The sequence below is a fragment of the Bombina bombina genome, chromosome 3, assembly GCF_027579735.1.
Source record: "Bombina bombina isolate aBomBom1 chromosome 3, aBomBom1.pri, whole genome shotgun sequence".
Lineage (NCBI taxonomy): Eukaryota > Metazoa > Chordata > Amphibia > Anura > Bombinatoridae > Bombina > Bombina bombina.
Window position 1 is genome coordinate 944,727,469 of NC_069501.1, and position 14,182 is coordinate 944,741,650.

A 14,182-nucleotide genomic window follows, 5' to 3' on the forward strand; every position below is an offset into this window, starting at 1 on the left:
TTATCCTGAAAAAATTTCTTCTGAAAAATGTATATTTTGGACAAGGGGCTTATTAGAGTAGTGCAGCTTTAGCATTTTATGCATACCAAAAAAAAGGACAAATACTTCCATAGTGATGATGGCAGCTTAATATGTTTAAATGTAAATTTTTCCACTCAACCAATAATATTAATGATGTATCTAAATAATAATATCTAATCATAATTTTGTAATTAACAGCATTTTAAATGTCTATTAATAGTGTGAGAATAATATTTTGCTTTATTAAAAAGGATTTGTTAAAGTTTAAATTGATTTTGAACTAATATGTAGACTAGTCCTTAGGGACAGCTATCGCACCTCTACTCGTGCACATCAAAAACAGTTTTTATTTATGCATTGTGTATAGCAGCAGTTAATCACTGCATTTAAAAAGATTTGCATAAAAGTTAACGCTTTAAAACATTTAAACTGCTATTTTGTCATCAAGATTTACAATGCTTTGCAGTCCAGGGACATACTATTCAGAAGCCTCTTGAGGGTTCTTTATCCTTTTTTTTTCTTCTGAGACCAATAAGGGACAGTATTCTTTTTCATTAGATGAACCTTTTAATACATTTTAAAATGCCCTTATTTAGACATAAATAATGAAAGATTACATAAATGTTCTTTTAATTAACTTACAGCTGTAATCTTGCTTTCCATCCACACTGGAACTGGATTCCTCTATACCAGAATCTAGCAGATTTTTCTTTAAGGATGATCTTGCCAGGCTTGGTAAGAATCTGTTAAATAAAATACATAGTTACTGCGTGGAAAGATCAAAATTGAAATGTGCATGGGTGCATTTTAATTTTAAATGGAAGCATTTTTGCAATACACTTCCATTAGCAAAAATGCTTCTAGTAAATAGTATTGTTTTTCAGTGGCAAAAGAACATATCCTGTGAGGGCCCTGCAGAAGTATTCAATCTCAGAGCTGAGGGGTGGTGTGTATGTACACTTAATTTGTGTCATACAAGCCACTGGTGTGGTGTTTATAAAATAGTGTACGGCCCTCACAAGATATGTGATATGTTGCTGAAAAACAGTAATCCGTTTTAAAAGAAGCATTTTTGCTAATTGACGTATATTGCAAAATGCTTCTATTTAAAATTTAAATGCACCCATGCACATTTCAATTTTGACATTTCTATCCCTTTTAAAAAAATGTTACATAAAACAATTCTAAGCAAAAAAAAGTAAATTTATGCTTACCTGATAAATTAATTTCTTTTACGATATGACGAGTCCATGGATTTCATCCTTACTTGTGGGATATTAACCTCCTGCTAACAGGAAGTGGCAAAGAGCACCACAGCAGAGCTGTATATATAGCCCCTCCCTTCCCCTCCACCCTCAGTCATTCGGCCGAAGGTTTAGGAAGAGAAAAGGAAAGGCTAAAAGATGCAGAGGTGACTGAAGTTTACAAAAAATAAATAAATCTGTCTTAAAAAGAACATGGTGGGCCGTGGACTCGTCATATCGTAAAAGAAATGAATTTATCAGGTAAGCATAAATTTACTTTTCTTTTACAAAGATATGATGAGTCCACGGATTTCATCCTTACTTGTGGGGTACCAATACCAAAGCAAAAGGACACGGATGAAAGGGAGGGACAAGACAGGAAACTAAACAGAAGGCACCACTGCTTGAAGAACCTTTCTCCCAAAAATAGCCTCAGAAGAAGCAAAAGTATCAAATTTGTAAAATTTGGAAAAAGTATGAAGGGACGACCAAGTCGTAGCCTTACAAATCTGTTCAAGTCGTTTTTAAAAGCCCATGTGGAAGCCACAGTCCTAGTAGAATGAGCCGTAATTCTTTCAGGAGGCTGCTGTCCAGCAGTCTCATATGCCAGGCGGATGATACTTCTCAGCCAAAAAGAAAAGCTTTCTGACCCCTACGCTTTCCAGAATAAACAATGAATAATGAAGATGATTGACGGAAATCCTTGGTTGCCTGTAAGTAAAACTTCAAGGCACGGACCACGTCCAGATTATGTAACAGACGCTCCTTTTTGGAAGAAGGATTAGAACACAATGAAGGAACAACAATCTCTTGATTAATGTTCTTATTTGAAACAACCTTAGGAAGAAATCCAGGTTTGGAATGTAAACCACCTTATCAGAATGAAATATAAGATAAGGCGAATCACATTGTAACGCTGAAAGCTCAGAAACTCTTCGAGCAGAAGAAATAGCAACTAAAAATAGATCTTTCCAATATAACAATTTAATATCTATGGAATGCATGTGTTCAAACGGAACCCCTTGAAGAACTCTAAGAACTAAATTCAAACTCCAGCGAGGACAAGGACGTGCAGTCATAGGAGGCAGGGTAGGCAGAGCCTACCCTGCCATATGGGCCCAAAGTTTATTTAAATGTATAATATAAATAAAATTAAAAAATTGTGTTAAAAAAAAAATGTACTTTTTAATTTCTCCCCCATGTTACGCTATGGAGATGCAGAGCAGACATACTCCATAGCGCAACATGGGTGCATATTATGAACATTAGCGACACCTGCTGGCATAACACAACTATTCACTTTTTTTCCCCAAGTTACGCTATGGAGAGGCACTGTACTTTTGTACCTCTCCATTGCGTAACATCATGGCATTTTTCAAATAACCGGCGAAGGATCAAAACACCACCCACTGGCTGTCACAGGCTGACTGATTGTCAGCCAGGAAAATATTGGCCAATCGGAGGCATGACTCGTAATGCCTCTTAGAGAGGGAGCCAATCAGACGGTCATGTTCTCCTGTGATTGACAACACCAGGAGAACGTGACCGTTATTGATTGGCTCCCTGCGCATGCGCAAGAAAGAATCCAGAGCGCAGCGCAGAAGTACTGGAGACTTGTAGGCTGGCGGCAAAGTCTGTGAAGGAAGGGCTGTGTGTTGCCACCTGATCAGCTCATCCCTTCTGGTTCACTTGGACGCGGACGGAGCGACGGAGCACCGGAGCCTGGCCATATACTTAATTTGTTACGGGTAAGTCACAACAGAAAGGGTCTATGCTAATGCTTTCATTTTTAAAGCGGGAGAGCGCATCTAGGCAGAAGCAGGGGAGTTAGTACTATTTGTCCACATTATTTTTATTATAATATACCTTGATCATGAATCAAGGTATATTATAATAAAAAATAATGTGCACAAATAGTAGTTATGTAATGATGCAGCAGCAGGGGAGTTAATGAAATACATAGTTTTACTACTATTTGTCCACATTATTTTTATGATAATATACCTTGATCATGAATCAAGGTATATTATAATAAAAAATAATGTGCACAAATAGTAGTTATGTAATGATGCAGCAACAGGGGAGTTAATGAAATACATAGTTATACTACTATTTGTCCACATTATTTTTATTATAATATACCTTGATCATGAATCAAGGTATATTATAATAAAAAATAATGTGCACAAATAGTAGTTATGTAATGATGCTTTTGGTCCGTTTTGCTTTTCTTTTTTTAATATACCATGTTGTCCAGAGAGAGACTAGTCCTGACTGATATGATGATCAAGGGATAGAATAATAAAATTAATGTGCACTGCAGAAATAATATATCACTGTATTTAACTGCCTTTAATAGATTATATAATCTTTCTATACGCATTTATGTGAATTATGTAATATAAATGTGACCAGTTATGGCTCATGCATCTATAATGTAAAGGACATTGTCATTTTAAAGACATCTTCCTTTTAGATGCAACTTCCTTTATGTGTTTATGTAACAGCATAAAAGAGACCCATATCACTGAAATAGGGGACTGAAAATGAGGAATAGCATTTTGAATGTACAATCCAATTTAGAGATGTTGTATTCATTGCATATTAATGATATTCATTGGTACATTTTGGGTTAACAGTAGCACTGTTTACATAACTTAGCATGCCACGTGCTTGCTAACTGTCTTGGCTAAAGTATTAAACTTCCATGATTCTGATAAAAATTGCAAACTTTCTAATGTAAGTGTATTATTATTTAATTAACTCTTTTTTAATCCTTTGTTGAAAAGCATACCTAGTGGGATAGAGCATGTGCGTTTCTTGAGTGGCAGCAGTAGTGTTTGCAGTATTGATCACTTGTTAATTTTTGTTGAAATAAAAATATCTAGATATGCTCAGCAGCATTTGTGTCTTTAAAACTTTCAAGGGATTTGAAACCAATATTTTTTTATTTCATAATTCAGATACAGCATGCAATTTGAAGCAAATTTCTAATGTACTACTCAAAAAAATTATAATAGGAGTACATTAGAAAGCTGCTTAAAACTGCTGCTTTTTTCTGAATCATGACAGAAAAAATATGGGTTTCATATTGCTTTAAAGGGATAGGAAATTCAAAATAAAACTTGCATGATTCTAATAGAGCATGTCCCTTTAACTATATTTTATTTGCTGTTTAGAGAGGTTAAATGACATATAAATATTTGTGTCACTGGCTGTGTAATTGTATTAATGGTAAAAAGAAATCAAATAATTGCCTGAGAGTGACAGATGACAGTCAGACGCCATTTCTGCACTGTGGAGAATCTTTCCACAGTGCAGAAATGGCGTCTGACTGTCATGCCCCGTGATCTGAGAACCGCTAAAAGAGACCCTAGAACCTTTGTGAAAATTCTGGGTGCCGTGGCGAGACCAAAAGGAAGAGCCACAAACTGATAATGTTTGTTCAGGAAGGCAAACCTTAAAGGGACATGAATCCCACATTTTTTCTTTCATGATTTAGAAAGAGAATGTAATTTTAAACATCTTTCTAATTTACTTATATTATCTAATTTGTTTTATTCTCTTGATATTCTTTGCTGAAAAGCAAATCTAGATCAGTAGCTGCTGATTAGCTGCTGATTGGTTGCTGCAAATAGAAGTCTTGTGTGATTGGCTTACCATGTGCATTGCTTTTTCTTCAACTAAGGATATTTAAAAAATAAAGCAAAATAAATAATAGAAGTAAATTGTAATGTTGTTAAAATTTCTATTCTCTATCTGAATCATGAAAGAAAGATTTTGGGTTTAGTGGCCCTTTAAGAACCGATGATGATCCTTGTGAATAGGGATATGAAGGTAAGCATCCTTCCAATCAATGGTAGTCATATATTGACCCTCCTGAATCATTGGTAGGATTGTTCGTATAGTCTCCATTTTGAACGATGGGACTCTGAGAAATTTGTTTAGACACTTGAGATCTAAAATGGGTCTGAAAGTTCCTTCTTTTTTGGGAACTACAAAAAGATTTTAGTAAAACCCCTGTCCCTGTTCCGGCTTTGGAACAGGACAAATTACTCCCATGGTATAGAGGTCTTTTACACAGCATAAGAACGCCTCTTTTTATCTGGTCTACAGATAATCGTGAAAGATGAAATCTCCCCCTTGGGAGAAAATCCTTGAATTCTAGTTGATACCCGTGGGTCACTATTTCCAGTGCCCAGGAATCCTGAACAGAGAGAAAGTCTGCCCCCTACCAGATCCGGTCCCGGATCGGGGGCCACACCTTCATGCTGTCTTAGAAACAGCAGCGGGCTTCTTGGATTGTTTACCTTTATTCCAAGTCTGGTTGTGTCTCCAGACTGACTTAGATTGAGCAAAATTCCCTTCCTGCTTTGTAGAGGAAGAAGAAGCAGAGGGTCCTCCTTTATAATTTCGAAAGGAACGAAAATTGTTCTGTTTACCCCTCATTTTAACAGGCTTATCCCGAGGAAGGGTATGGCCTTTACCCCCAGTAATGTCAGAAATGATCTCCTTCAATTCAGGCCCGAATAGGGTGTTACCTTTAAACAGCATCAGTAATAAAAGCATTAGCTAGTTTGAGAGCATTAATTCTAACCAGAATATCATCTAATGCAGTCTCAACCTTCAGAGACTCTTCTAGAGCTTCAAACCAAAAAGCTGCTGCAGTAGTTACTGGAACAATACAAGCCGTAGGTTGTAAAAGAAAACCTTGATGAATAAATAATTTCTTTAAAAGACCCTCTAATTTTTTATCCATAGGGTCTTTGAAAGCACAACTATCCTCAATAGGTATGGTAGTACGCTTAGCCAAAGTAGATATAGCTCCCTCCACCTTAGGGAACGTTTGCCACAAGTCCTGAATGGTGTCTGATATGGGAAACATTTTCTTAAAAGTAGGAGGAGGAGAGAACGGTATACCTGGTCTATCCCATTCCTTTTTAACAATTTCCGAAATTCTTTTAGGAACCGGAAAAACATCAGTGTAAGTAGGCACCTCTAGATATTTGTCCATCTTACACAATTTCTCTGGTGGTATTATAATAGGATCACAATCAGCCAGAGTCGCTAAAACCTCCCTAAGTAACAGACGTAGGTGTTCAAGCTTAAATTTAAATGACATAACGTCCGAATCTGTCTGAGGTAACATATTTCCTGGGTCTGAAAGTTCACCCTCAGACAGCAATTCCCTAACCCCCAACTCAGAACACTGTGAGGGTACATCGGAAATAGCTAATAAAGCATCAGAGGATTCAGTATTTACATTAATACCTGATCTACTGCGTTTACCCTGTAACACTGGTAATTTGGATAATACCTCTGTAAGAGTAGTTGACATAACTGCAGCCATTTCCTGCAGAGTAAAAGCATTAGACGCACTAGAAGTACTTGGCGTTGCTTGTGTGGGTGTTAAAGGTTGAGACACTTGGGGAGAATTGGATGGCACATCCTGATTCTCTTCATACTGAGAATCATCCTTAGGCATACTTTCTTTACTTAAAATATGCTTCTTACATTGTAAGGCCCTTTCAGTACAAGAGGTACACAACGTAAGTGGGGGTTCCACAATGGATTCTAAACACATAGAGTAATTAGAATCCTCAATGTCAGACATGATGAACAGACTAACAAAAATCTTAAGTTGTTAAACACTTTAAACAATTTTAGCAAAAAAATGTACTGCGCCTTTAAAAAATAAAAAAGTATACAATTTTTCCAAAACTACTATAAAAGCTAAATAACGAAAACCGATTAGAAACACATATTTAATGTGCCCAAAAATGATTGCACCTAAGAGCAAAAGGCAAAAATAACCTTAACAGGACATTTAGAGTGAAAAAATACAATTTATTCAACAAAATGACCCCTGCACCTCACCACAGCTCTGCTGTGGCGCCTACCTGCCCTTAAGGTGAAAACGACTCTACCACGATCCGGTCATCAGAGCATAAGTTAAGGCCTAACTGGAGCTCATGCCCCAAAATGTACTCCGCGTCGGAGCGCATGAAAATAGGCCCCGCCCATTAAAGGCGATCACAAATGAATCCATAATACCGCATAGGAAGCGGTTAGGATAAAACACCAAGTGATCCCCCTAAAAAACAACCTTATAATGCTGCAGCCCTTTATAAAATATAATAAAATAACGAGCTGCCTTTCCCAGCGTCCTTAACAAACACCCAATATGCCACAAAAAACGTTTAAATAAAGGATTTAAAGTAACACCTTTTTCCTTTAAAACCAGGTCCACTTTAACGTCTTTTATAGCAAAGAATAAAATGTCAGCCATTCTTATATAACAGGTCTCCTCAGAAAAAAAAGACTGAACATACCTCAATGCTTATAGCATGCAGCTGTTCTCCACTCTTTTCTTACACTACCTTCAGCACTCTGTGGGAACCAATGTGGATCTTAGTTACATCTGCTAAGATCATCAACCTCAGGGCAGAAAACGTCTTCCATATCCCCCTGAGGAAAATAGTACACACCGGTACCATTTGAAAAAAAAAAAATTCTTGATTGAAGAAACTAAAACTAACACCTCACTTTACCTCTTCCTAGTATAACACAGGCAAAGAGAATGACTGAGGGTGGAGGGGAAGGGAGGGGCTATATATACAGCTCTGCTGTGGTGCTCTTTGTTACTTCCTGTTAGCAGGAGGTTAATATCCCACAAGTAACGATGAAATCCGTGGACTCGTCATATCTTTGTAAAAGAAAAGAGAATATTACAAATTGATTAATGACTAGTAACCACATGAAGTCAGTAATTAGAATTTATTTAGTTTCAGCTCATTATCCTACTGCATTAATGTAGCTAAATTTACACATAAATTCAGCAGAAAAATAATCAAATGTAACAGGCATTTTATCTGCACCACATTTACCTCACATCACTTCCGCTTACAGATTACAAACACAACAGTGACAGTAAATTTTAGTATATACGCGTGACTACATATTAGTTTACAGTGCTAAAAACAAGTAATTAGTAAGCAACTATGAAGCATTTTCAAATGCATCAGATGAGTGTTTCACACAGTGTTTTGTTTGTTTCAGAATTCAAGGGCTTTTCTAGTGACTTCCAACCAAGTATTCTCTAATAAAACTTATTTCTGATATTTTTCACAGGATTTTTAGACCATCTACCATTGTAGCAGCCCTACTTTGATAAGATTCCAAATTATTGTACATAGTACTCAAAATAAAGCCTAACTAGTGATCTGTATAGTGGAATGAGAACTTTACTCGTTCTGCTGTAAATACCTCTATCTATAAAGCAAAGCATTCTACAGGCCGTACTTACTACAATACAACATTTGTTTACCAACTTTCATCTGAAATAATAATTATTCTTTTTTAACAGTCAGAAAAGTGTCACTTAATCTGTAATTAACTCATGGATTTCTCTTTTCTAAATGCAAAAGTTTGCACTTTGTAAATGTTAAAATTTAGATCCCAGTCATTTGCCCAATCCACCAATTCTTTGGTTCACTCCCCTAAAATTAGGTTTGCGCATATGCATGTACACTTTTTGCTTTTATGATGCTATTCAATGTATAATGTTGCTGGGTCTATATATACAGTATATATACCTTGAAAGGCAAGCCTTATTCACAGCATGATACAAACTCTCATCAGGGTACTGAGATAAACGATGACAGATTCGTAGTAATTGCCTTGTAGATAAAGATGAAGCCAAAGATTGTGCCTGTTAGAATTACATTCAAAATGTTATACCATGATATTTTTTATAACATGATCATAATTTTAAAAATCTGCAATTTTCTTTAAAACTAAATTAGAACAAATGAAAAATAAGCATTATCTTACTAATGAAATAATAAGGGGGCATTTGCAACAACATTTGAGCTATTGTTAGAAAATCAATATTAATGAAGGATATAAAAACAAAATCTATGCTGAATATCTTTCATGATAAGTGTGGGTATTCCCCTCCTGAACACTAGGAGGATGCAAAAGATGCTCCCTTTAAATTATTCCCAGTTTCCACGATCCTCAATCATAAACAAGTAGATGAGGAAAACATAAAAGCAGGAAATATAAAGCGTGTCAAAAGAAGTGCAAAACAAGTACTGCTGCCGCCTGAACAAAAAGAAAGGGAAGGTCTCGTGGACTCTCACCATCATGAAATAAATTATTACGGTAAGCATACATTTTTTGTTTTCTTTTATCAGATGGTGAGAATCACGTGTGGGAAGCTATACACAAGCAGTGAAGTCCACGATATCACTAGGAAATAGCGGGGGACAAAGAGTGAAGGTAGGTACATTACTAATTAGGCACTAAGGCCTGCAGCCTTCAATTGAGGTGTACACATCAAAAAGATAAAACTTTGAAAATGTGTGCAAAGAAGTAGCTGCCTTGAAAATCTGATCAATAGAAGCCTCAGTACGAAAAGCCAAACAACTTGCAACTACCCTAATAGAATGAGCAGTTATGCACTCAGGGGTAGTTTTCCCAAATCCAAATATGCCTTACGAATTAAAGTGACATAAATCCCAATTTTTTTTTCATGATTTAGATAGAACATACAATTTTAAACAACTTTCTAATTTACTTCTATTATCATATTTTCCTCATTTTCTTCTTATCCTTATTTGAAAAGCAGAAATGTAAGCTCAAGAGTGTGCACGTGTCTGCAGCACTATATGGCAGCAGTTTTACAACAATGTTATACATTAGCAGGAGCACTAGACAACAGCACTATTTGCTGTCATGTAGTGCTTCAGGCATGTGCACGCTACCTACCTAGGTATCTCTTCAATAAAGAATAACATAAGAATGAAATAAATTTGATAATAGAAGTAAATTGGAAACGTCTTAAAAATTGTATTCTCTATCTGAATCATGAAAGAACATTTTTGGGTTTAATGTCCCTTTAAGGCTTTCAGCCAGGCAGCTAGAGTAAGAGTCGGAGAAAGACACTTTTGTGGCTTCGACATAATATTTGAGAGCTTTCACAACATCCAGATTGTGAATAAAAAGTTCCTTAAAGTTCTTAGGAGCTGGACAATTAGAAGGAACCACAATTACCTGAATAATAGTACCTGTAGATACTAGCTAAGGAAAAAAGAAGAACAGGCTTATCCAGATGAAAAGTCAGAAAAAGGAGGTTTGCATGACAAAGCTGAAAGCTCAGAAACCATCCTAGCTGAAGAAATAGCTAGGAAAATAAACTTCCAGGATAAAAGCTGAAGGTCTAAACCATACACAGGCTCAAAAGGAATAGTTTGAAGAATCCTCAAAACCAGATTAAGTTTCCAAGGAGATGAAACTGGACAAATAACTGGTTTAATTCTAATCAGAATCTAAACAAAGGTCTGAAAATCAGGTATTTTAGCATTTTTCTTATAAATGGCTGATAAACCTTTATCGAGACCCTCCTGCAGTAACTCAAGAACTCTAGGAATTCTGAAAGAATTCCAATGGTAACATTTGTGAGAACACTAACAGGTTTCTTAGCTTGAATCAAGGTGTCAATAACCTTGTCAGAAAAACCCCTTTGGGGCAACACTAAGCATTCAATTGCCATGCCGTCAACGTTTTGAGATCTTGATAAAAGAAACTACCTTGAAAGAGAAGATCCCTTCTTAGAGGAAGCCTCCAAGGTAGGCACAATGCCATCTGAATCAGATCCACAAACCAAATCCTGCAAAGACACGCCAGAGCAATCAAAATTGCTGAGTCTTGTTCCTGCTTGATTTTTGCAAACACTCTGGATAGCAACACAAATGGAGAGAAGATGTAAATCAGGTTGAACTACCAGTGAACCACTAGGGTATCTATCAGACTCGCCCAAGGATCCCGAGATCTGGCACAACATTAAAACTGTTTGTGATTCAAGTGAAAGGCCATGAGATCAAGTGAAAGACCCCAACATTTCACAATATGGTCAACAACTTCCTGATTAAAAGACCATTCTTATGTGTGACGAGAATGGTGACCGAGAAAGTCTGCCTTCCAATTGTCAACACCTGGAATGTGTATGGCAGAAATCATGCAATGATGACGTCCTGCCCAGCTGATGATGTAGGACACTTGCCTCTTTGCTAAGCAACTGCAAGTTCATCCTTGATTATTAATATAATTGGCTGACTGGAATCACAAAAAAGATCCCTGTCTGAGGTCGGAGCAACTCTGGGGAGCCCTGAAGATTGCATAGAGTTACAGAATAATTTTGTTTAACTTCACCTCATGAGGAAACAAAACTCCCTGAGGTTTCCAAAAACCCAAGACTGCACCTCAACCTTACAGACTGGTTGAAGAAAGGTGGCTCCATGAACCAAGGAATAGTAAGTCTGCTACCAAGGTCCTCTAAGACATATTCTTGTGGTACCCATTCCATTGATGCACCATCTGCAATTGTAGGACCGAAAGTTGAAATATGACAAATGGAACTGTATCTGAGGAAGTCACCATGAGACCCACAACACCCATGCACTCAGCAATAAAATGGAGAGGACTCAACTACAGAAGGACTGTGTCAGCTTTAGTCTGAGCTGATCTGTCAGGGACAAATGATTGCCTGCATAGCATACATGCATGTCACTCAATCAATTATGAACCCCCGGAGAGACACACGGGTCTGAGGAGTTAAGAAGCTCTTTGGAAGATTTATTTTCCAACCGTGACTCTTAAGTAACTAAGGTACCATCTGAGCCAGATGAAAAGAGGGTGCCCGAAAAAAAAGGTCATCTTAGTAAGGAAGTAGTTTTTAGTTTGTTTTTAGTTATAGCTATTTCAGGGGGATATCTGTGTGTGCAGGTGACTATTACTGTGCATAATTATTAGGCAACTTAACAAAAAACAAATATATACCCATTTCAATTATTTATTTTTACCAGTGAAACCAATATAACATCTCAACATTCACAAATATACATTTCTGACATTCAAAAACAAAACAAAAACAAATCAGTGACCAATATAGCCACCTTTCTTTGCAAGGACACTCAAAAGCCTGCCATCCATGGATTCTGTCAGTGTTTTGATCTGTTCACCATCAACATTGCGTGCAGCAGCAACCACAGCCTCCCAGACACTGTTCAGAGAGGTGTACTGTTTTCCCTCCTTGTAAATCTCACATTTGATGATGGACCACAGGTTCTCAATGGGGTTCAGATCAGGTGAACAAGGAGGCCATGTCATTAGATTTTCTTCTTTTATACCCTTTCTTGCCAGCCACGCTGTGGAGTACTTGGACGCGTGTGATGGAGCATTGTCCTGCATGAAAATCATGTTTTTCTTGAAGGATGCAGACTTCTTCCTGTACCACTGCTTGAAGAAGGTGTCTTCCAGAAACTGGCAGTAGGACTGGGAGTTGAGCTTGACTCCATCCTCAACCCGAAAAGGCCCCACAAGCTCATCTTTGATGATACCAGCCCAAACCAGTACTCCACCTCCACCTTGCTGGCGTCTGAGTCGGACTGGAGTTCTCTGCCCTTTACCAATCCAGCCACGGGCCCATCAAGACTCACTCTCATTTCATCAGTCCATAAAACCTTAGAAAAATCAGTCTTGAGATATTTCTTGGCCCAGTCTTGATGTTTCAGCTTGTGTGTCTTGTTCAGTGGTGGTCATCTTTCAGCCTTTCTTACCTTGGCCATGTCTCTGAGTATTGCACACCTTGTGCTTTTGGGCACTCCATTGATGTTGCAGCTCTGAAATATGGCCAAACTGGTGGCAAGTGGCATCTTGGCAGCTGCACGCTTGACTTTTCTCAGTTCATGTGCAGTTATTTTGCGCCTTGGTTTTTCCACATGCTTCTTGCGACCCTGTTGACTATTTTGAATGAAACGCTTGATTGTTCGATGATCACGCTTCAGAAGCTTTGCAATTTTAAGAGTGCTGCATCCTTCTGCAAGATATCTCACTATTTTTGACTTTTCTGAGTCTGTCAAGTCCTTCTTTTGACCCATTTTGCCAAAGGAAAGGAAGTTGCCTAATAATTATGCACACCTGATATAGGGTGTTGATGTCATTAGACCACACCCCTTCTCATTACAGAGATGCACATCACCTAATATGCTTAATTGGTAGTAGGCTTTCGAGCCTATACAGCTTGGAGTAAGACAACATGCATAAAGAGGATGATGTGGTCAAAATACTAATTTTCCTAATAATTCTGCACTCCCTGTATACTTGTCTAGATAGCAGTCTAAGCTAGTTGGCCCAATAATGTAGCCATTATTGTACCATTAGGGTACAGCAAGGAGCAAATGGACAAGAACACATACTAAAAGTACTGACAGCACTAAATGAGAAAATTATAAATATGCCAATTATTTAATATACCAAAAAATGCAATTATAAATTATGACACCAGTGTCTATACACAATAAAAGCACAATACAATTAGGATCAGTAAAAATATACTAAATGATAACTTCAATTTGAAATGCTGTCTCATAGCCGACTTAGAAGACTTTTGATGCATATAAATTGCTTATCCGTTAACATGTTAAGTGTATGCTAACATACAAAAAACTTGCAACATCTATATATACAGTCTTTACAGTTTGCTAATCAACAGTATATATTCAACTGGATTGTTTCAGAGTAGTAAGGGTATAGCCAACTGCTGATTGGAGGTTGGCTAAGCCACATTACCTATTTTAGCCAATGAGAAGAGAGAGTCAGACAGAATATTCCATTCATAAACTAATTGAGAAACAATGTCTTAATTTATGAGGTATATTTACTAAATGTCGAGCAGACATGATTCGCTATAGCGAATCATGTCCGCTCGACATCTCTAAATGCCGGCAGCATATACTATCAGCATTTATCATTGCACAAGCATTTCTAGAAAAATGCTTGTGCAATGCCACCCCCTCCTCAGTGGCGGACAATTGGCTGCTAGCAGGGGCTGTCAATCATTACGCTCGGATTGG

General features: G+C 37.4%; 1 protein-coding gene across 1 annotated transcript in view; it reads right to left on the minus strand.

Moving 5' to 3' along the window:
- Positions 1 to 14,182, minus strand: part of VWA8 (von Willebrand factor A domain containing 8) — a 1,436,595-nt gene that overhangs the window by 839,360 nt on the left and 583,053 nt on the right. Inside the window, exons 18-19 of the mRNA XM_053707969.1 lie at positions 8,861 to 8,976; positions 664 to 764 (exon numbers count right to left, since the gene is read on the minus strand). Of these exons, the coding sequence (XP_053563944.1) occupies positions 664 to 764; positions 8,861 to 8,976 (217 nt within the window). The remainder of the gene's footprint in view (positions 1 to 663; positions 765 to 8,860; positions 8,977 to 14,182) is intronic.